This window comes from Trachypithecus francoisi, unplaced genomic scaffold (genome assembly GCF_009764315.1).
Source record: "Trachypithecus francoisi isolate TF-2019V2 unplaced genomic scaffold, Tfra_2.0 Contig01580, whole genome shotgun sequence".
NCBI lineage: Eukaryota > Metazoa > Chordata > Mammalia > Primates > Cercopithecidae > Trachypithecus > Trachypithecus francoisi.
In genome coordinates, this window is record NW_022681443.1 from 1,572,863 (window position 1) to 1,596,782 (window position 23,920).

The 23,920-nt window shown below is 47.4% G+C and overlaps 1 protein-coding gene across 1 annotated transcript in view; it reads right to left on the reverse strand.

The window, feature by feature from the left end:
- The window catches only part of FAM227A (family with sequence similarity 227 member A), an 80,146-nt gene extending 56,260 nt beyond the window's left edge, over positions 1-23,886 (reverse strand). Inside the window, exons 1-6 of the mRNA XM_033189745.1 lie at positions 23,447-23,886; positions 16,786-17,022; positions 11,659-11,741; positions 7,396-7,465; positions 6,481-6,557; positions 3,872-4,018 (exon numbers count right to left, since the gene is read on the reverse strand). Coding sequence (XP_033045636.1) covers positions 3,872-4,018; positions 6,481-6,557; positions 7,396-7,465; positions 11,659-11,741; positions 16,786-16,927 — 519 coding nt within the window. The 5' untranslated portion in view covers positions 16,928-17,022; positions 23,447-23,886. The remainder of the gene's footprint in view (positions 1-3,871; positions 4,019-6,480; positions 6,558-7,395; positions 7,466-11,658; positions 11,742-16,785; positions 17,023-23,446) is intronic.
- Between the last annotated feature and the right edge of the window lie 34 nt (positions 23,887-23,920).

A 23,920-nucleotide genomic window follows, 5' to 3' on the forward strand; every position in this document is an offset into this window, starting at 1 on the left:
GAGGAGGTGAGTGAAAGTTTGACATGGCCCCTAAGCAGGGTGGAAGAAGGTCCTTTCAAAGACGGGGTACAAATTTGCTTTGAGTTTCCTGGGAGCCAAAGAAAAGCAAGAAACAGTATCAGCTGTAAGGCTGAAAGCATTCTGGAAGTTACAGTTTTATTTGTAGTAAGTCTGAAGGAAAAGATTCCCCATAGGACCTCAAAAATGGGGCATTAAATAACATAGCAGTCGCTGTGCTTGGGGGCTACCAACCCCACAAATGAATTGAGAACACTCAGGCTGTGCCCAGGTGGTCTGTCAAGGCAAACTGTGCAGGAACAGCGGGTCCAAAAAGCATAACTCCAGGTGCTTCTTACAGACAACTTGAAAACAGAAGACGTAAAAGGAGGAAAACAACTATAATCTTATAATCTTTTTTTATTTGTTTGAGATGGAGTCTCGATATATCCCCAGACTGGAGTGCAGTGGTGCCATCTTGGCTCAATACAACCTCCGCCTCCAGGGTTCAAGCAATTCTCCTGCTTCAGCTTCCCAAGTAGCTGGGATTACAGGCGCGTGCCCCCATGCCCGGCTAATTTTTGTATTTTTGGTAGAGACAGGGTTTCACCATGTTGGCCAGGATGGTCTTGATCTCCTGATCTTGTGATCCAACCACCTCAGCCTCCCAAAGTGCTGGGATTACAGGTGTGAGCTACCGTGCCTGGCCTATAATCTTATAACCTTGTAACTCAGAGACCAGTGGTAATATCTATGTATTTCATCTAAAATTTTCCCATGTGTGCACTTACATAGATTGAATTGTTGGCCAGGCGCGGTGGCTCACACCTGTAATCCCAGCACTTTGGGAGGCTGAGGCAGGTGGACCACTTGAGGTCAGGAGTTCAAGACCAGCCTGGTCAACATGGGGAAACCCTGTCTCTACTAAAAATACGAAAAATTAGCCAGGCATGGTGGTTGTATATCTGTAGTCCCAGCTACTCAGGAGGCTGAGACAGGAGAATTGCTAGAACCCAGGAGGGGGAGGTTGCAGTGAGCTAAGACTGTGCAGCAGCACTCCAGCCTGGGCTACAGACCGAGACTCTGTCTCAAAAAAAAAAAAAAAAAAAAAAAAAAAAAAAAGATTGGCAGGGCCCGGTGCCAATCTTTTTGGGTGGGCTCACGCCTGTCATCCCAGCACTTTAGGAGGCCAAGACAGAGGGATCATGAGGTCAGGAGATTGAGACCATCCTGCCTAACACGGTGAAACCCCGTCTCTACTAAAAAGTACACAAAATTAGCCAGGCACAGTGGCGGACGCCTGTAGTTCCAGCTACTCGGGAGGCTGAGGCAGGAGAATGGCGTGAACCCGGGAGGCGGAGCTTGCACTGAGCCGAGATGGCGCCACTGCACTCCAGCCTGGGAGACAGAGGAAGACTCCGTCTCAAAAAAAAAAGATTGAATTGTAGAGAGTTTTACATAATGATACTTTTCATTCAACATCACAGCACGGCATGTTAAAATACACTCTTTATAAACATTCACTTTTATCATCACATTTTATCATGGCTACATGGTCCATGATATAGATGGCAAAGATGACCATGCTGTTCCTCTATTATTGACCATTAAACTGTTTCTAATAACACTAATCATAGACCATTAAACTGTTTCTAATAACACTAATCATACAAACTACCATTTTCTTAGAATTGATGACTTCTAGCACTGTGCTAGACACCTTTCTATGCATTATCTTATTTATTTCACAATAACACCTCAAGGTAGAGACTGTTTTTATTCCCATTTTACAGGAGAAGAAATTAGAGACCAGAGAGGCACTTAACCACCCAGATGTACTGCTTTCCACTTCCTTGCTATTGTAATGAACACGGTGGTGAGCATCTTTGTACACTGTCCTGTAGGGAACCTGATGCTCTGAGCACCGGTCTCTCCTACTGCCTCTCCCCTGAGGACAGCAGGAGCAAAGGGAATCAGGTACCCGACACCTGGGCTGCCACTGCCAGGCCCAGAGACCAGCGCCCCTTCCACTGACTGACTGCAGGCCATGCCAGCAAACAGCACTGTCATTCTGGGCAGTGACTGGCCCAAACAGATCATCTCTCTTAGGAAGTCAGAATGCAAGAAACAGAGGGGACCGACATAGCCCAGAGAGAAGGCAGCAGGAAGAAGCCATAAAGAAGAGAGGAGGGGGCCGGGCGCGGTGGCTCACGCCTGTAATCCCAGCACTTTGGGAGGCCGAGGCAGGCAGATCACGAGGTCAGGAGATCGAGACCATCCTGGCTAACACGGTGAAACCCCATCTCTACTAAAAAATACAAAAAACTAGCCAGGCGAGGTGGTGGGTGCCTGTAGTCCCATCTACTTGGGAGGCTGAGGCAGGAAAATGGCATAAACCCGGGAGGCTTTGCAGTGAGCTGAGATCCGGCCACTGCACTCCAGCCTGGGCGACAGAGTGAGACGCCGTCTCAAAAAAAAAAAAAAAAAAATTAGAGAGGAGGGAAGGGCATGACGAGAAGGAGAGGGAGACAGAGATAGAGAGATGGGGTGTGGCTCAAAGCAGCAGTGAGAACTACAGGTAGAAGAGACTGAGATGCTGGGTCTCAGGAATGGTGGGGTGACTGCCTAGGAGCTCAGAGGACAATGATCAGAGCTGCTTTGGGGACACCAGAGTTGTTTGATGATGAAGAGCCACGAGGCACAGCTGTACAGCGGCCGAGACCATTTCCTGGGCTTCTTCCCTTCTCCAAGACCTCCCTACAATGATCCCCCATCTCCAGAGCTGCCAGTGTTTGTGTCGCCTGAGCAAACAGGTTCCTCTGGGCCTTAGAATACTTCCTTCCTTTCTTCGCAAGGAACCCAGGGTGCTCTAGTGCGCAGCTCTGCAAGGAGGCATACGCACCCCCAGGGGCTTGAGAAGAGAATATTCTAACTAACATCTACATAAGAAAGAAAAGCAATTGGCTGGGCATAGTGGCTCACACCTGTAATCCCAGCACTTTGTGAGGCCAAGGATGGGGAGGGGAAGATGGCTTGAGCCCTGGAGTTTGAGACTAACCTGGGCAACCTAGCAAGACCTTGCCTCTACAAAAAAAATTTTTTTTTTAAAACTAACCAGTGTGGTGGTGCATGCTACTCAGGAGGTTGAGGCGGGAGGATCACTGAGTCTGGGGGTTTGAGGCTGCAGTGAGCTATGACAGTGCCACTGCATTCCAGCCTGGGTGACAGAGGGAGACCCTGTCTCCAAAAAGTAAGAAAGAAAGAAAAAGAAAGAAAGAGAGAGAGAGAGAGGAAGGAAGGAAGGAAGGAAGGAAGGAAGGAAGGAAGGAAGGAAGGAAGGAAGGAAAAAAGAAAGAAAGAAAGGAAGGAAGGAAGGAAGGAAGGAAGGAAGGAGAAAGAAAGAAAAAAGAAAGAAAGAAAAAGAAAAGGAAGGAAGGAGAAAGAAAGGAAGGAAGAAAGAGAAAGAAAGGAAGGAAGGAAGAAAGGAAGAGAAAGAAAGAAAGAAAGAGGGAGGGAAGGAAGAAGGAAACAGAAAAGAAAAGAAAAAAAAGAGAGATTAAGCATACTAATATCCTTTGTAGTGATTGGCAACAGAATAAGTATGTAATTTATAAACAGACACATTTCAATGAGGGTTTGTGATAAAAATTGCACACCAGTAGGATATGTGATTAAAACAGTGTGAACACTGTTGCTCTGGTAGAAGGAATCTAGCTTTTGCAGTGAGGTTGGGCTGGGGTTCCTAGTTCAGCTCAGACACCTGCCAGCCCGTGGCCCTAGGTGAGTTCCTCGGTTTCTCCTGGGGTGTGAAAGGGTGACAGCTGCATTTGCCCATGAGGTGGCAAAGTCAGGGCAGGCACTGCTTTTTCCTTACCTTGCCACTAAGGCAGTCTCTCTCAGCCCGGACCACATTGCCCACCATGTCACAGAAGTTTACTCCATTCGGAAGCTTGTTTGGCTTGGAGCTGTTAAAGTTGGGATACTGGTACAACTCCGCTAGCAGATTTTTATCTGCTGTTTTCTGAAGCAAAACAGCAGAATATGAAAATGAGGTTCACATTTTGACAGTTTGAAGCAATAGGCTAGCTTCCCCTCTTTATTATGAAGACAATATAACAATCTTACAGGATGTTGAGAAAATGAGGGGCATTTAGGATCCTAGGACCCCTTCCAAATTCCTATCTACAGTATTTCTTTCTTTCTTTTTTCTCTTTTTTTTGAGAAGAAGTTTTGCTCTTGTTGTCCAGACTGTAATGCAGTGCATGATCTCTGCTCGCTGCAACCTCTGCCTCCTGGTTCAAGCAATTCTCCTACCTCAGCCTCCTGAGGAGCTGGGATTACAGGCGCCTGCCACCACGCCCAGCTAATTTTTTGTATTTTTAGTAGAGACGGGGTTTCACCATGTTGGCCAGGCCGGTCTTGAACTCTTGACCTCAGGTGATCTGCCCACCTCGGCCTCCCAAAGTGCTATCTACATTATTTCTGTTTTCCCTTATAGACTTTGAGCAAATGTATACAAACACAAATATGTAACTTCAATCGCAATATGATTTATATATGATTTGTCTGGCTGACTTTGATAGCTCTAAGAAGTCAAATATGTATATATATGATTTTTATATCCCGCTTTATCTACTTTACTTTAGATTTTCATGTAGTTATGTTGTCTTCAAAATTTAAGATGAAATATCGGCTGGGTGCAGTGGCTCACACCTGTAATCCTAGCACTTTGGGTGGCTGAGGTGGGTGGATCATGAGGTCAGGAGACCGAGACCATCTTGGCCAACATGGTGAAACCCCATCTCTACTAAAAATACAAAAAAATTAGCCGGGTGTGGTGGCAGGTGCCTGTAGTCCCAGCTACTCGGGAGGCTGAGGCAGGAGAATGGCATGAACCCGGGAGGCGGAGCTTGCAGTGAGCAGAGATAGTGCCACTGCACTCCAGCCTGGGTGACAGAGAAAGATTCCATCTCAAAAAAAAAAAAAGGTTAATATATCATGTTAAGATGTGCTATAATTTAATTAACTACTCACTGATTACTTTCGGTTATTATTAATATCATCAATAGCTTGGAGCATATAGTTCCCCTTCCTTTAGAGTTATTTATTTAGTGTGAATTTCTTAAAAGGCTAACATTGGATATTACTATCTTTGTGGTTAATATATACCATTAAATGATTTTTAGGATAAAACATGATGACTATAAAAAATGTAAAAATATGTAAAAGAGGAAACTACTGACACCCAAAGGCGCCCACTGAAACATCTGGATGGCCCAGATGACTTCCTAACTGGGCTCTGGCCATGGACAATGGAAGAACAGTTAATGATTGGTGGCACTGACTCTGAGTCAGATGACTGGAGTCAGGTGGCAGCTCTGCACGTGCTGGCTGAGGCACCTTTGCAGGACACTTAGCTCAGCCACCATCAATGGATTGTATGACAGTTCCAATGCAGACTCACACCCCCGTTAGGCCTTGTGCTGTTTTGGAATTTCCTAGGCCAAAAGGTGTAAGAAGGATATGAATAACATACTGTTTCAGATTCCCCAGCATTTAAAGGTTTGGATACTTAAGACCTAGGTGGTGTAAAGAACAAGCTAAGGGCCGGGCACGGTGGTTCATGCCTGTAATCCCAGCACTCTCGGAGGCTGAGCCGGACAGATCACCTGAGGTCAAGAGTTTGAGACCAGCCTGGCCAACATGGTGAAACCCCATCTCTACTAAAAATGGAAATTTAGCCAGGTATGGTGGTGCATGTTTGTAATCCCAGCTACTTGGGAGGCCGAGGCAGGAGAATCACTTGAACCCTGGGGGCAGAGGTTGCAGTGAGCTGAGATCGTGCCACTGCACTCCAGCCCTTCAGCCTGGGGGACAGAGAGACCCCATCTCAAAAAAGAAAACAAAAGAAAAAAGAAAAAAAGAAGAAGCCAAGGAGGATCTGAACTGGGGGACTGTGCAGTGGGGCCAGATCGCTGCAGGGGAGGCAGTGGGGAGAGCCTGTCTCAAGTCAGAGGACTGAGCAGGAAGTGGGGCTTGCCATCGGTGAGCGGCATGACCCTGTGACAAGTCACCTTACTGCTCCTGAATCTCAGCTTCCTGAGGTATCCACAGTAAGTCTGCAGTGGCACAACTAGCATGGGGTGTGACTCAGAACAGTCGCACAGGAGCCTGCAGCGTGGACAGCCCCTTGGAGCTGCGTGGCACTGTAGCTCTGGATTAGACCTGAACATCTCTGAGCGGAGACACCTTCTAAGTTCTAAAAATAAGCAGATACATGACCTCTGTCACACTCCCTATTCTGAGGCTGGGGTCAGCTCTGCCCTTTTGAGGGTGTTATGAGAAATTCTAGATTTAGGAACTCTGTGATTTTCCTTCATAATCACTACCCAGGCACCAAGTATTCTCCTCCCCAGGAATAAAATATTTAATTCATACCTAGCAGAAGCCAGTCAGAAACAGACCCAGCAGTAGATCCCTTACCCTTTTTATAACAGAAGATCTGGCATGTCTGAGTTCTGAGCCTCTGCAGGAATACTGAGATTTTCTTTGTCTCTTGACTGCAGAAAAATGGAGAAAGAGATAAATGAGGAACCACAGGGTCTGTCCACAGCTGTGCAGTGCTTACAGCTGTGCTTTTTTTCTTCCACCTGAGCTGCCAGAGGACACTCCTACTACTAGTCTCATAGATCCCAACTGTGTTGCTGACTTATCTGATTAGACCACTTGATCCAGAGAAGCAGCAAGGAGGAGCAGACAGTGTGACTTTAGGTAAGTTACTCCCCTCCCTCCAAGGCTGTTTCCTCGTTTATAAAATATATTAAATGGTACCTACCTCCCAGGTGTTATAAAAATTTAACAAGGGACCGGGTGCAGTGGCTCACACCTGTAATCCCAGCACTTTGGGAGGCTGAGGTGGGTGGATCACTTGAGGCCAGGAGTTAGAGACCAGCCTGGCCAACACGGTGAAACCCCATCTCTACTAAAATACAAAAATTAGCTGGGCATGGTGGCGAGCCCCTGTAATCCCAGCTACTCAGGAGGCTGAGGCAGGAAAATTGCTTGAACCTGGGAGGCGGAGGGTGCAGTGAGCCGAGAATATACCACTGCATTCCAGCCTGGGTGACAGAGCGAGGCTCCATCTCAAGAAACAAAAAATAAAAAAAAAACAAGGGAATGTGGATAAAAGCACCTGGTGTCACATGTAGGTGGTCTCTAAATGGTACTGTCCCTCCCTCCTTCCTTGCCCAATGTCAAAAAGTCAGGTTTAAGGCTCCTTCAGAAGAAGATAGAAATATCGTCAACTGAAACTTGCGATTCCTACTCAGTTGCATTTTAGATACTAAAAAAAAACAAACCCCATGAAAACAGCATCAAGGCTAAGGGAAAGGTTTTTGCCTTTGTCTCCTGGACTGCTGCGAGTTTTCTCTCTTAAAGCCTTCTTCTCCAACTCAAATCTCTCAATTGCCTTCAAAAACCAAGAAAAAGAGGGGCATTAGGGATTAATGCAAATCCTGGAGAAGGGTGGGGTTAGTGACTGGGTCTTTTCTCTCATTGGTACACAGAAGACCTGGAGAAAAGTTTGTGGCCAGTGCCTTGTCTTTCTCCAGGTGGTAGGTCCTGGTGGCCTCAATGTCACTGACATCATCCTCCAGAGTGTCCCCACTGTCTCACGCTGCCCCTTCTTCTAGGAGTATGTGATTTAGAGCAGGAATTAGAAATTAAACAAGCGATTGTTTAATCTCTTTGTAAAAGAGAGATAATATCTAATTAATATCTAATAATATCTATCTTCTAGGGAAAGTAAGACCACTGGGTACCGTCCAGCCCACCTGGCCGCCACCTTCTGACTGTGGCTGCACAAGTGAGCCAGCCGCTGGCTCATCCAGTGGACAGACCATCTGAGTCCTGATCCACAGAAACCTGAACAATACACCTTATGAAGCTTTAAGGTGGGGTGGTTTGTAGCACAGCAATGGATCTTTGAAGCAGGTGTGATTCTGCACGCAAGGCTCCAGCAATTGCCCCAAACTTTATCCAGTCTCCAGTGACGAATTTCTTTTTTCCTTTTTTTTTTTTTTTTTGAGACGGAGTCTGGCTCTGTCGCCCAGGCTGGAATGCAGTAGTGGCGATCTCGGCTCACTGCAAGCTCCGCCTCCCGGATTCACGCCATTCTCCTGCCTCAGCCTCCCCAGTAGCTGGGACTGCAGGCGCCCGCCACCACGCTCGGCTAATTTTTTGTATTTTTAGTAGAGACAGCGTTTCACCAGTGTTAGCCAGGATGGTCTCGATCTCCTGACCTTGTGATTCGCCCGCTTCGGCCTCCCAAAGTTCTGGGATTACAGGTGTGAGCCGCTGCGCCCGGCCTCTTCCAGAGTTCTTATAACGGTCAAAAATAAAGTGTTTAATGTATTTTAAAACACTGGCAAAGAGGCTATCAGATAGGAGCTGTTCAGTAAGGGGTATCTATTATCTACCTCTGACCTCTCAAGAGAGACTTCTCTTCATCTCTGACTCCTCCCCACCCCCATCCTCCTACCCCCTGAAAAGGAAGAAAGAAAAATGAATGCCAGTGACCCAAGTTGCACTGACTGTCAACCAAGAGTCCAGCAATAAGCTTGGGTAACAAAGTTAACGAACAACTATGAGTCTGTGTTTTTGCCCTCAAGGGACTTACACTCTATTTGGAGAGCCAAATCAGCACTCATGGAACAATTAAACGCTAAACTGCAGTGATTACGAATCAAAGAAGTGAGGTCAATGTGGGCCAGAGCAGTCACAGCCAAATGTCCAGAAGAGGTGGACATGAGTGTTGGTGGCATCAGGCTCCAACTTTCCCCAGCTTGATAACTGGAAAATACCTCTCCAGGCCTCCCCCATCTTTCCCCGGCATCGGCCCTCCCTGGTCTGCATGAGTGAAAGGTACTGGGCACGTGTGCAGGGGTGTGTGTATGTGTGTGCCAGGGGTTGGGGGGCGGTCACAGGCGTTAGTCTATGTATTAACATTGTTGCTTCAATTAAGTCAGCTGAAATTTAAGGCATGAGGAATGAATTGGATGGGTATGAGTCACTGTAGCAATATAGCAATGCCTCTGATCTTTATCAATGTCATTGTAGCAGACACTGTATGGCCTGGAAGGATGGATAAGATTTGCACAGAAAGAGGGGAGAAAGGATAGTTGAATGTTGAAAGAAGAGCAAGTTTTGGAGGAAAGATGATAAGACCAGCATTAGGCTGAGTTCACCTTTGAGATGACTTCAGGGCCTACAAGTAGGGCCATTCTCCAGGAAGGCAACTCCCAAACCGGACCAATGACCAGCATTTTGGGTAAGTATTCAAATACACAGATTCCCCAGCCTTCACATTAGAGATGCTTATTTCCTAGATCTGCACTGGGTCCTGAATTTTTTATGCATTTATAGTGGCTCCTGAAAAAAAAATTAGCTGGGCGTGGTGGCACGTGCCTATAATCTCACTACTCGGGAGGCTGAGGCAGGAGAATTGCTTGAACCCGGGAGGCGGAGGTTACTGTGGGCCGAGATCGCACCATTGTACTACAGCCTGGGCAACAAGAGTGAAACTCCATCTCAAAAAAAAAAAAAAAGAAAAGAGCCAGGCACGGTGACTCACGCCTGTAATCCCAGCACTTTGGGAGGCCAAAGTGGGCGGATCACGAGGTCAGGAGATTGAGACTATCCTGGCTAACTGGTGAAACCCCGTCTCTACTAAAAGTGCAAAAAATTAGCTGGGCGTGGTGGCGCGCGCCTGTAGTCCCAGCTACTTGGGAGGTTGAGACAGGAGAATGGCGGGAACCTGGGAGGCGGAGCTTACAGTGCGCCGAGATTGCGCCACTGCACTCCAGCCTGGGCGACAGAGCAAGACTCCGTCTCAAAAAGAAAAAAAAAAGAAAAAGAAAAAGAAAAGAAAAGGAAAGAAAAGAAAAACCTGCAGGCGAACTCGCCTGTAGCTCACTGGATCTCTCAAAGAGTAAATCTTCATCATTGTAATCCTCAGCCTCACACCACTATGAGCAAGTGAGCTGTAAGGGGCCATCCAGTCTGAGCAGCATGGGAAACTGACCCCAAAACAATGTACCCAGCACCATCGAGGAGCAGGTCTTTAGTAGCGACCTGTTGGTTGGCAGACATTTCTTTGTGGTCCTCATTTTTAAATCTCTATCTCCATATCTTAGAGATCTTTAGATTTATGCCTCAGATTTCTTAAGTGCAGTTAAAAAATAAGAAACAAATACACACTATTGCCAAAATCCAAAATAGCCAAAAAGATACTTACAGATGATTCATGCCCGTGTTCTTCCATCTTGTGGGAGCTGTGCTACACAACAGCTACTTGCTTAACATTTAGCACTCCTGCCTCTCAAAAAGATATGTGTGTATGTGTAGGTGTGGGTGTGTTTGAGAATTATTGAAGGGTTTGTATTTTTTCCCAATAAAAATGTACCAAAATTAACCTTCAGACTTCTCATTTCAGGTCCACACGTAAGGATCTCATAAGTCACCATTCTGTCCCTATAATAAGTAAAGGTGAATAAACTGAAAAATTAACAACTCTTATTTCTATCAGAGAAGTGAGGTCACAGGGCAAACTACTGCCCGAAAACTGAAGAGACAGGCAGGTAGATACAGAGAATCACAACCGGCAGGAGGATAAACCCATGGGCAGAAACCTCCATGGGAACCAGCAGCAAAGTCAAAACTGTCATAAATGAATTCTGGAGGCTCAGTGTAGACACGCTGAGAGGTAAAAACTACAGCGATCACAAAAATGAACTCAAGGCCGGGCACGGTGGCTCAAACCTGTAATCCCAGCACTTTGGGAGGCCGAGACGGGCGGATCATGAGGTCAGGAGATCGAGACCATCCTGGCTAACATGGTGAAACCCCGTCTCTACTAAAAACTACAAAAAAACTAGCCGGGCGAGGTGGCGGGCGCCTGTAGTCCCAGCTACCCGGGAGGCTGAGGCAGGAGAATGGCGTGAACCCGGGAGGCGGAGCTTGCAGTGAGCTGAGATCCGGCCACTGCACTCCAGCCTGGGCGACAGAGCGAGACTCCGTCTCAAAAAAAAAAAAAAAAGAAAGACACTAGTCAAGAGAATGAAGTGACAAGTCACATACTAGGAGAAAATATCTGCAAAAAAATCCAACAAAAGGCTGTTATCCCAAATATCCAAAATATTCAAAGAGGCTGGGCATGGTGGCTCATGCCTACAATCCCAGCAGTTTGGGAGGCCGAGGTGGGCAGATCACTGGAGGTCAAGAGATTGAGACCATCCTGGCCAACATGGTGAAACCCCATTTCTACTAAAAAATACAAAAATTAGCTGGGCGTGGTGGCAGGCACCTGTAGTCCCAGCTGCTCGGGAGGCTGAAGCAGGAAAATTGCTTGAACCCAGGAGGCGGAGGTCGCTGTGAACCGAGATCACGCCACTGCACTCCAGCCTGGCAATAGAGCGAGACTCCGTCTCAAAAAAATAAAAAATAAAAGTTTATTCATTTTTTAAAAAATTAACATTGAGTGCTCAATTGTATAAACATGTTTTCAAATAAATGGAGAGGCCCCAGGGCACTGTGACACCTTGATGATCCCCAGGGCCCACCCCTGTCAGAAGCTTTGTCTCAGCTCCAGCACAGGTAACTCACCAGGCTGTTGGCCGACGGCTTGGTACGCAGATTTATGTCAGCAATCTTTTGGTTCACCTGGTGCATACAGCCAATAAGGCACGCTGGGAGGTGAGTCTGCTAAGGAAACTCAGGGTGATGATGACACACAGAACAGGATAGGGCTTGTCTGGTGAGAAGGGCAGCCCCTGTCTACACAGCCTCTCTCCTTAATTATTTTTTTTGCAAACATTCACATTTTTCACATTTCTTTCTTCCTTTTTTTTTTGAGACAGGGCCTCGCTCTGTTGCCCATGCTGTATTGCAGTGGTGCAATCATGGCTCACTGCAGCAGACCTCCTGGGCTCAATGGATCCTCCCACCTTAGCCTCCCAAGTAGCTGGGACTACTGGCGCACACTACCATGCCTCACTTATTTTTAAAATTTCCTGTACAGATGCAGTTTCGCCATGTTTCCCAGGCTGATCTCAAACTCCTGGGCTCAAGTGATCCACCCACCTCAGTCTCCCAAAGTGCTGGGATCACAGCATGAGCCACCGCACCCAGCCCATATTTCTTTATCTTGTTTTAAATGAGATACTTTGCAAATTATAAATGAGAGTTGACCATATTAATAGACACCTTGGAACATACAAAAAGTGAAAAAGAGCCATCCATAATGCCACCATCCTAACAACTCTGTTAGGACTTTGGAACTTCCCTTCTAGTACTTCGTACATACATATTTTTGTCTGTATTTATAATCTCAGTGTAAGCCTGTTTTACTACTCTGACTTCTCTTCCAATCATTATTATTATTATTATTATTATTATTTGAGATGGAGTCTCACTGGCTCTGTCACCCAGGCTGGAGTGCAGTGGTGCGATATTAGCTTACTGCAACCTCCGCCTCCTGGGTTCAAGTGATTCTCCTGCCTCAGCCTCCGGAGTAGCTGGGATTACAGGCGCCCATCATCACGCCTGGCTAATTTTTGTGTTTTTAGTAGAGACAGGGTTTCCCCATGTTGGCCAAGTTGGTCTCAAACGCCTGACCTCAGATGATCCGCCCGCCTCGGCCTCCCAAAGTGCTGGGATTACAGGCGTGAGCCACCACGCCCAGCCACTCTTCCATTCATTATTATGAGCATTTTCCCTTTGGCTAAAGGATCTTCATGATAAGCATTTTAAATGACATTATACTAATCCATGTAGAGGATATACCTTAATATACTTAACTGTTCCTTAGATATTAAAAATTTAAGTTATTTACACTTTTTGGCAATTATAAATAATGCTGGCTGGGCACGGTGGCTCACTCCTGTAATCCCAGCACTTTGGGAGGCCGAGGCGGGCAGATCACGAGGTCAGGAGTTTGAGACCAGCCTGGTCAGCATAGTGAAACCCTGTCTCTACTAAAAATAAAAAAAATTAGCTGGGTGTGGTGGCGGGTGCCTGTAATCCCAGCTACTTGGGAGGCTGAGGCAGGAGAATCACTTGAACCCAGGAGGTGGAGGTTGCAGTGAGCCAAGATCGTGTCACAGCTCTCCAGCCCGTGTGACAGAGTGAGACTCCATCTCAAAAATAAATAAAATAAAATAAAACAAAACAATGCTGTGTGCCAGGCTCGGTGGCTCACGCCTGTAATCTCAGCACTTTGGGAGGCTGACTGGGTGGATCACTTGAGGTCAGGAATTTGAGACCAGCCTGGCCAACATGGTGAAATCTACTCTACTCTACTAAAAATACAAAAATTAGCTGGGCGTGGTGGCACATGCCTATAGTCCCAGCTACTCGGGAGGCTGAGGCAGGAGAATTGCTTGAACCTGGGAAGTGGAGGTTGCAGTGAGCTGAGATCGTGCCATTTACTCCAGCCTGAATGACAAAACAACACAACAAAAAAAAAAAAAAAAAAAAAAAAAAATGAAAAATAAATAAATAATGCCGTGATGCACATGTGATGTCACATAGAGAGCTGTTTCCATATTTTAAAATATTTCTTTATGAGAGATTTTCAGGTGACAGATGACTGTGTCAAAGGGTATCTCGACCTTATCACTTAAAATCTGTTCAGTTCTATTGCCCCTCTTCCTACCCTCTCAGCTTTTACATTTCTTTCTGTCTTAGCCTCTATTGATCTAGGATATATCCTTTGTAAAACCCTCATAATCCTATCACCCCTCACTGCCTTCACATAAAGCAAGTTCACTCTTACTTCCATTACCCTCGGTGTTCTTACAAATCGGAGGATACTTGAAAAGGAAGACACCAAGAAGGGACATGACAAATCACAGTAGGTGAAATGGACTTGTTAGGTGTGGGATTAAGAAGAAAGAGGGGACATTAGAAAGCAGCCCTGCAAAGTGAAACCCTGAAGCAAATTCTGATGGGATGACACTTTGCCTTATCTTAAGAAGGGCTTCTGAGAGGCACGGAAGGTGATGGGGGCAGAGTGGTACATGCAGCTGGGCTGGCAGCATGGCTTGAAGGTAAATGAGTTCCACAGGAGATGGAAAGACCTGGGGTTATTTCCAGCCCGAGAGGGTTATTTGCTGGACAAGCTGTAAGGTCCTCCAGAGATGGAGTTCTGTGACCCTGGAATACAACTCAGGGTCAGAAGTGAGATGAGGATGAACGAAGACAGGGCCAGGGCAAGTATAAGATGCTGGTAGAGCCTGGATGATGCCAGAAGGAGCAGATTTGGGGCCAGGAAGAAGGACTGGCAGGTGAGAAGAGTCAAGATCAACCTGATTAAAAAAAAAAAAAAAAAAGGCCGGCCCAGTGGCTCATGCCTGTAATCCCAGCACTTTGGGAGGACGAGGCGGGCGGATCACCTGAGGTCAGAAGTTCGAGACCGGCCGGGCGCGGTGGCTCAAGCCTGTAATCCCAGCACTTTGGGAGGCCGAGACGGGCGGATCACGAGGTCAGGAGATCGAGACCATCCTGGCTAATACAGTGAAACTCTGTCTCTACTTAAAAATACAAAAAACTAGCCGGCGACGAGGCGGGCGCCTGTAGTCCCAGCTACTCGGGAGGCTGAGGCAGGAGAATGGCGTAAACCCGGGAGGCGGAGCTTGCAGTGAGCTGAGATCCGGCCACTGCACTCCAGCCTGGGTGGCAGAGCAAGACTCCGTCTCAAAAAAAAAAAAAAAAAAAAAAAAAAAAAGAAGTTCGAGACCAACCTAATCAACATGGAGAGCCGGGCGCAGTGGCTCAAGCCTGTAATCCTAGCACTTTGGGAGGACGAGAGGGGCGGATCATGAGGTCAGGAGATCGAGACCATCCGGGCTAACACGGTGAAACCCCATCTCTACTAAAAAATACAAAAAACTAGCCGGGCGAGGTGGCGGGCGCCTGTAGTCCCAGCTACTCGGGAGGCTGAGGCAGGAGAATGGCTTAAACCCGGGAGGCGGAGCTTGCAGTGAGCTGAGATCCGGCCACTGCACTCCAGCCTGGGTGACAGAGCGAGACTCCGTCTCAAAAAAAAAAAAAAATGGAGAAATCCTCTCTCTTCTAAAAATACAAAATTAGCCAGGTGTGGTGGCAGGTTCCTGCAATCCCAACTACTTGGGAGGCTGAGGCAGGAGAATCGCTTGAACCCAGGAGGTAGAGGTTGCAGTGAGCCAAGATCGTGCCACTGCACTCCAGCCTGGGCGACAGAGTAAGACTCTGTCTCAAAAACAAACAAACAAACAAACAAACCCAAGCAAACAAAATATTCAAAGAACTCTTAAAAACTCAACAATAAGAAAATAACCTGATTTAAAAATGGGCTAAAGGTTGGGCGTGGTGGCTCACGCCTGTAATCCCAGCACTTTGGGAGGCTGAGGCGGGTGGATCACCTGAGGTCAGGAGGTTGAGACCAGCCTGACAAACATGGTGAAACCCCATCTCTACTAAAAATACAAAAATAAGCCAGACGTGGTGGCGGGTGCCTGTAATCTCGGCTACTCTGGGGGCTGAGGCAGAAGAATCCCTTGAACCTGGGAGGCAGAGGTTGTGGTGAGTTGAGGCTGCGCCACTGCACTCCAGCCTGGGCAATGGAGTGAGACTCCGTCTCAAAAAAAAAAAAAAAAAGAAAAAGAAAAAGCTGGGTTTCATGCTCATCTGTCTGAGGGTGGAGGGTTGCACCACAACTTCTTAGTTGCTATCAATAACATCTATAATTCTTTGGGAGGTCGAAGGGAAACAAAGCAACCATTTTTAAAAATTAGCTTTTAGGCCAGGCACAGTGGCTCATACCTGTAATCCCAGCACTTTGGGAGGCCAAGGAGGGCAGATCATGAGGTCATGAGATCGAGACCATCCTGGCTAACACGGTGAAACCCTGTCTCTACTAAAAATGCAAAAAAATTAGACGGGCGTGGTGGCAAGTACCTGTAGTTCCAGCTACTAGGGAGGCTGAGGCAGGAGAATGGCGTAAACCGGGAGGCGGAGCTTGCAGTGAGCCAAGATTGCGCCATTGCACTCCAGCCTGGGAGACAGAGCGAGACTCCGTCTCAAAATAATAATAATAAAATAAAAAAATAAAATTAGCTTTTAAAATCTTCTTCCCCATTCTTTCAACAAATACTTCCAGAACTTCTTCCTTTGGGGCTCTTTCTGATTATATTAGTAAAATATACTGGAGTCAAACAATCCTTCACAGTCTCAAATTCTTTTAGAGGACAGGTAGAGTTTAAGTAACTGAAAAAAATGTATCTGGCCGGGCGTGGTAGCTCATGCCTGTAATCCCAGCACTTTGGGAGGCCGAGGCAGGTGGATCATTTGAGGTCAGGGGTTCAAGACCAGCCTGGCCAACATGGTGAAACCCCATCTCTACTAAAAACATAAAATATTAGCCAGGTGTGGTGGCAGGCACCTGTAATTCCAGCTACTCAGGAGGCTGAGGCAGGAAAACCGCTAGAACCTGGGAGGAAGAGACTGCAGTGAGCTGAGATTGTGCCATTGCACTCCAGCCTGGGTAACAGTGTGAAACTCTATCTCAAAAAAAAAAAAAAAAAAAAAAAAAAAGAAGAAGAAGAAGAAAGAAAAGAAAAGAAACAATGAATGTATAAGGGACAAACTAATAAGTAATGTGCATTACAGACCTGAGTACTGATTAGATCTCTGTGGCATGACTTAAGTTAGGTGTATTTGGTCTGATTGTAGGCGACACCACCAGAAGGATACAGGGTGGATTGTTCTCTAACTCCTTCCTCACAGTCTTCACCATTGTATTCCGTGCGACAAGTGAGACAGCCAGGTGCTCATCCACTGGTATCATCGGTAGGGCGGTGAGGTTGATGACCTCCATCTTCCTGAAGTGATTCATTGTCCAATTTCTTGTAAATGGACAATCAAAAATTCTTCCACTTTTAAGAGCCTCTCATTTCCCACTCCAGTCTTGTCCTTTGTTTAATCAGCCTCCTGGAAATCATAAATGGCATAGAGGCAGCTCAGAAAACACAAGAGGAAGAGCCCAGCCACATTCACCAGCTACACAGGGTTGATGGCAAAGCACATGTCCCATGCCTGCACGGGAATGAAAGCGTTCCATCTGAGAAGCCCATTCTTAAATGAGGATTTCAATGTATATGAACTTGTTCTTCCAGTGTCTGATGCCTGACTCTCCCTCTGCCTCTCCCCCATGATGAAAATTGTTCTAGTCTTAAAAATAAGGAGACTAGAATGCGGAAAAGGCCAGGGCTCCAGACTACGCCAGACCACTCAGACCAAGTCAGTTCCCAAACTAGAAATGAAATCAGATCTCTTTGCTTCTCTGAGTCCCAACTCTAAAAGAGACTTGGATTAGGTGACCCCGAGGCTCTCTCCAGCTTTCTGATGCTGTGGTTCTAGAATACAGGGTCCATCTCCTCAGCACAAGGCTCCTGATCAACCTTAGGCTTTTTGCTCCCTCTCAGAAAACTGGCCCCAACCCTACTCTTCCTCCTTGGCTCTGCAACACTCTGGCCTGCCAGCTCTCCTGGGTCCTTGTTTGTTGGCCAGGAGCCCATTACTACCAATTGTGGGCCCTCTATGTCCAGAGTCTAGTGTGACAGGCCTCGTTATAATAGAGCAAAAGATTTCGATCCGGCCCTCTAGAAGCTCATACATAATGGAAGGACAGAGAAAATGTTGAGTTTAGTGGAAACATTAACTCAAGTACCCTTTCACCATACTCTCCTTCCCTCTCCTCCGGTTCAGGCCTTTGCTCCATCCTCTTCTCCACAGACATGCATCTTACACGCCTGACCCACAGAACTTCTTCCTGGTCCCTGACCACACCATGCTCTTCCTACCTTTGTGCCTTTCCAGATGCAGTTCTCTCTGTTGGACTACACCCGGGTGACACATCTGTGGAAACCTTCTCAAATAATTCCAAGCCTTTAGCACCATGCCTTCTCTGCAAAGCCCCAGGGTTCTGCATTCATCTATTACAGGACTCACAATAGTGAACTTGAATGATTTGCTTCTACTGCTTTCTCCATTAGGCAAATTATGGATTAACTGTGATTCCTTTTAGACTTACCACAGTTTTTTTTTTGTTGTTGTTCATTTGTTTTTTTTTTTTTGAGACAGGGTCTCGCTCTGTCACCCAGACTGGAGTGCAGTGGCGCGACCTCGGCTCACTCACTGAAGCCTTGACCTCCTGGACTCAAGCCTTCCGTGTAGCTGCGACTACAGCTACCTGCCATCACACCTGCCTAATTTTTGTATTTTTAGTAGAGATGGGGTTTCACCATTTTAGCCAGGCTGGTCTCGAACTCCTGACCTCTGGTGATCCACCCACCTTGGCCTCTCAAAGGGCTGGGATTACAGGCGTGAACCACGGCTCCCAGCCACTTCTGAATATTTCATACCATTTTAGGTATTCTCGGAAACATGGTAAGTTTTTACTGCCATTACTTGGGGAGGATAAAAGGAGAGGGAAGAAACCTAGCTTCATTAAATATCTACCCTGTGGCAAATATCTACTATGCTATGTGCTGGGGGCAGATGAGTGGAAGAGTAAGAAACCTTCTGCCCTCATGGATCACACATTCTGGCAGTCAAGATTCAAATGCTTTGTTTAAAGTTAACATACTTGTGCTGGGCGCAGTGGCTCTCGGAGGCCGAGGTGGGCAAATCATGAGGTCAGGAGTTCGAGACCAGCCTGGCCAACATGGTGAAACCCCAACTCTACTAAAAATACAAAAATGAGCCGGACATGGTGGCAGGCGCCCGGAATCCCAGCTACTCGGGAGGCTGAGGCAGGAGAATCACTTGAACCCGGGAGGTGGAGGTTGCAGTGAGCCGAGATCACAACATTGCACTCCAGCCTGAAAGAGCGAGAACCTGTCTCTAAATAAATAAATAAATAAAGTTAACATATTTGATACTTTTCAGAATAGGGGATATGAAAAAAAGAAAAATAGGCCGGGCGCGGTGGCTCAAGCCTGTAATCCCAGCACTTTGGGAGGCCGAGACGGGCGGATCACGAGGTCAGGAGATCGAGACCATCCTGGCTAACACGGTGAAACCCCGTCTCTACTAAAATATACAAAAAATTAGCCGGGCGAGATGGCGGGCGCCTGTAGTCCCAGCTACTCGGGAGGCTGAGGCGAGAGAATGGCGTAAACCCGGGAGGCGGAGCTTGCAGTGAGCTGAGATCCGGCCACAGCACTCCAGCCTGGGCGACAGAGCGAGACTCCGTCTCAAAAAAAAAAAAAAAAAAAAAAAAAAGAAAAAGAAAAAACAAAAAAGTTAATATATTTGAGCATATAAAAACAATTCTGACTTTAGCATCTGACAGACTTTTTTTTTTTTTTTTTTGAGACGGAGTCTCGCAGTCGCCCAGGCTGGAGTGCAGTGGCCGGATCTCAGCTCACTGCAAGCTCCGCCTCCCGGGTTTACGCCATTCTCCTGCCTCAGCCTCCCGAGTAGCTGGGACTACAGGCGCCCGCCAACTCGCCCGGCTAGTTTTTTCTATTTTTTTAGTAGAGACGGGGTTTCGCCGTGTTAGCCAGGATGGTCTCGATCTCCTGACCTCGCGATCCACCCGTCTCGGCCTCCCAAAGTGCTGGGATTACAGGCTTGAGCCACCGCGCCCGGCCACATCTGACAGACTTTTTAGTATAACCTTCCGTCATACAATCAGGGTTCCCAACCCTGGGGCCATGGATGGGTGTAGGTCTGTGGCCTGTTAGGAACCAGGCTGCAGAGCAGGAGGTGAGTGGCAGGTGAGAGAAGCTTTCTCTGTATTTATAGCCACCCCCCATTCCTCACATGACCGCCTGAGCTCAGCCTCCTGTCAGATGAGCTTCAACATTAGATTCTCTTAGGAGGGCAAACCCTATATGAACTGTGCGTGCGAGTGACCCAGGTTGTGTGCTTCTTTTTTTTTTTTTTTTTTGAGACAGAGTCTCACTCTGTAGCCCAGGCTGGAGTGCGGTGGCGCGATCTCAGCTCACTGCAAGCTCCGCCTCCCGGGTTTACGCCATTCTCCTGCCTCAGCCTCCCGAGTAGCTGGGACTACAGGCTAGTTTTTTGTACTTTTTAGTAGAGATGGGGTTTCACCGTGTTAGCCAGGAGGGTCTCGATCTCCTGATCTTGTGATCCGCCCGCCTCGGCCTCCCAAAGTGCTGGGATTACAGGCTTGAGCCACCGCGCCCGGCGGTTGTGTGCTTCTTATGAGAATCTAATGCCTGATGATCTGTCACTGTCTCTCAGCACTCCCAGATAGACTGTCTAGTTGCAGGAAAACAAGCTCAGGGCTCCCACTGATTCTACAATATGGTGAGTTGTAGAATTATTTTTTTATATGTTACATTGTAATAATAACAGAAATAAAGTGCACAATGAATGTAATGCTCTTTTTTTTGAGACAGAGTTTCACTCTTGTTGCTGGAATGCAATGGCGTAATCTTGGCTCAGTGTAAACTCCGCTTCCTGGGTTCAAGTGATTCTCCTGCCTCAGCCTCTCAAGTAGCTGGGATTACAGGCGCACACCACCACGCCCGGCTAATTTTTGTATTTTTAGTAGAGACGGGGTTTCACCATGTTGGTCAGGCTGGTCTCAAACTCCTGACCTTGTGATCTGCCCGCCTAAGCCTCCCAAAGTGCTGGGATTACAGGCATGAGCCACCGCACTCAGCCTGTAATGCTCTTGAATCATCCCAAAACTATCCCCCCACCCCAGGTCTGTGTAAAAACTGTCTTCCATGAAACTGGTCCCTGAAGCCAAAAAGGTGGGGGTGACATGACTATTTACTGAGTACCTACCATAAGCCAGCAGCATCCTCATACTCGGGACAGAAAAGTGAACCAAACCAGACTTGATCCCTGCCCTAAAGGGGCTTACATCTACTGGAGGAGATAGGACAACCAGACAATTACCTAAACCATAAATACGAGTTATAACTGTCATCACTGCTTCAAAGGGAACAGCACCGTGAGATGACATAATAATGTGTTTTGACCATACAAGGAGGTTAAGGTGCTAAAGGAGGAGCACAATTTAATTAGATAAAGGGGAGCAGGGCTGGGCGCGGTGGCTCATGCCTGTAATCCCAGCACTCTGGGAGGCCGAGGTGGGCGGATGAGGAGGTCAGGATATTGAGACCATCCTGGCTAACACGGTGAAACCCCATCTCTACTAAAAATACAAAAACCAGCTGGGTGTGGTGGCGGGTGACTGTAGTCCCAGATACTCTGGAGGCTGAGGCAGGAGAATTGCTTAAACCCAGGAGGCGGAGCTTGCAGTGAGCTGGATTGGGCCACTGCACTCCAGCCTGGGCAACAAAAGCGAAACAAGGTCTCAGAAAAAAAAAAAAAAAAAAAATGCGGAGCGGAAATAATATGCCACCCAAAATGTACCATCCAAGCAACGGGAAGTGAGGCTGGAAAGGTAGGAAGTGCCCAGACGGTGCTGGCCATCAAAATAGCACTAGCTGCATGTGACAACTAAGTCCTTGGAATTTGGTTAATGTGACTGAATAAGTAAAAAAAAATTTTTTTTTTTTTTGAGATGGAATCTTGCTCTGTTGCCCAGGTTGGAGTGCAGTGGCGCGATCTCCACTCACTGCAAGCTCCGCCTCCCGGGTTTAGGCCATTCAGCCTCCCATGTAGCTGGGACTACAGGCACCCGCCACCACGCCCGGCTAATTTTTGTATTTTTAGTAGAGATGGGGTTTCACCGTGTTAGCCAGGATGGTCTCGATCTCCTGACCTCGTGATCCGCCCGTCTCGGCCTCCCAAAGTGCTGGGATTACAGGCGTGAGCCATTGCGCCGGGCCTGAATAAGTAAAATTTTAAGGCTGAATGCAGTGACTCCTACCTGTTATCCCAATACTTTGGGAGATGGGGATGATGCCACTGCACTCCAGCCTGGGTGACAGAGCGAGACCACGTCTCACAAAAAATAAACAAAAGGCTGGGCATGGTGGCTCAGGCCTGTAATCCCAGCACTTTGGGAGGCTGAGGCGGGCAGATCATGAGGTCAGGAGATCCAGACCATCCTGGCTAGCTAACACAGTGAAACCCTGTCTCTACTAAAAAAAAAAAAAATTAGCCAGGCATGGTGGCGGGCATCTGTAATCCCAACTACTTGAGAGGCTGAGGCAGGAGAATGGCATGAACCCAGGAGGTGGACCTTGCAGTGAGCCGAGATTGCACCACTGCACTCCAGCCTAGGTGACAGTGTGAAACTCCATCTAAAAAAAATAATAATAATAAATAAAAATACCAAAAAAAAAAAAAAAATTAGCCAGGTGTGGTGATGGGCACCTGTAGTCCCAGTTACTCAGGAGGCTGAGGCAGAAGAATGGCGTGAACCAGGGAGGCAGAGGTTGCACTGAGCCAAGATCGCGCCACTCCAGCCTGGGCGATAGAGCAAGACTCCATCTCAAAAAAAAAAAAAAAAAGTAAAATTTTTTAAAGCAATAAAAGAATGGTTACTCCATAGATAGAACAGCCAAGAGTAAAATTTTAATTTTAATTAATTCAAATTTTGGCCGGGCGCAGTGGCTCGCACCTGTAATACCAGCACTGTGGGAGGCTGAGTCAAGCAGATCACCTGAGGTCAGGAGTTCGAGACCAGCCTGGCCACCATGGTGAAACCCCATCTCTACTAAAAATACAAAAAATTAGCTGGGAGTGGTGGCGGGCGCCTGTAATCCCAGCTACTTGGGAGGTTAAGACAGCAGAATCGCTTGAACCCGGGAGACCGAGATCAGCCACTGCACCCCAGTCTGTGCAACAGAGTGAGACTCCGTCTTAAAAAAATATATAAATACATTTTGAAATGGAAGCAGTATAAATTTAGAAATACTGATTATATCTTGAAATAGTAATGTTTTAGACATATGGAGTTAAACATTACTCAAATTAATTTCACTTGGCTTTTTTTAAAAACTTTTTTTAAAATGAGGCTACTAGAAAATTCCAAATCACATATGCTTTATGTTTCTATTGTACAATGCTGAGCCAGACTGTGAAGATTTTAGTTCTAGGACATGGAAGTCTCCCCTCTTTTAATGCAGGGTCGTGTAGTTGGAAGAGAACTGCGCTTGGAGCCAAAGACCCCTGGGTCCTGCCCTTCACTGGATGGATGCCCTGGTACACCCACTAGGCAGCCGGTAAACTCCTTGAACGGCCTAAGTTTCTTCACTTATGAGACAGAACCTAATACGCTGTTAGGACTCTAGAAGGCCTGGAGTTGATAGTCCGGTAGTTCTCTGTCCGTTGCCCACAGTGCGACTTTTAAGTATTCCCTGGGCCTCAGCTTCCCTTGCTTGTAGAAGCCGCCATAAGGGCATGGAGAGGGGGCCGACTGTCAGAGGCGGGTCATGGTGCGTCTGTCCGTCCATCTTACCTGAAAGCATCCGCGGAATTTGACGAACCCGGGGCCGGTCCCGCCACGGGTCCCTCAGGGGACCCCGCAAAGTTCTGGGTGGGCCCCCGACACCCGGTGCCCCAAACTCACAGTAAGCGGTGCCCTTTGCCTTGTGCTGAGGGAGGAGGAGGGGAGTTGGGGAGAGGCCCATTTTGCTACTCTGAGTCCAGGCGTTCTCCAGGCAACGCCAGCACGGTCACCACTTTCGCGTTTCCCACAACAATGGAACTGTCGTGAGCCGCCGCGTAGTCCGCTAGACGCCGTTTCCATGGTGACAGTCCGGCCGGGGGCCCAGACCAATGTTTCTGTGGGGAGGGTGAGTGCAGGTCGTGGTCCTAGCCTGTAATGGGAGACACAAAAAGGACCCCGGAAGACACTGCCTTTGTATAATCCGTTTACTATCCCGAGGTGATTCACGGAGTTTCTGGGGATTCGCGCAGGCTGGCGCTGGGA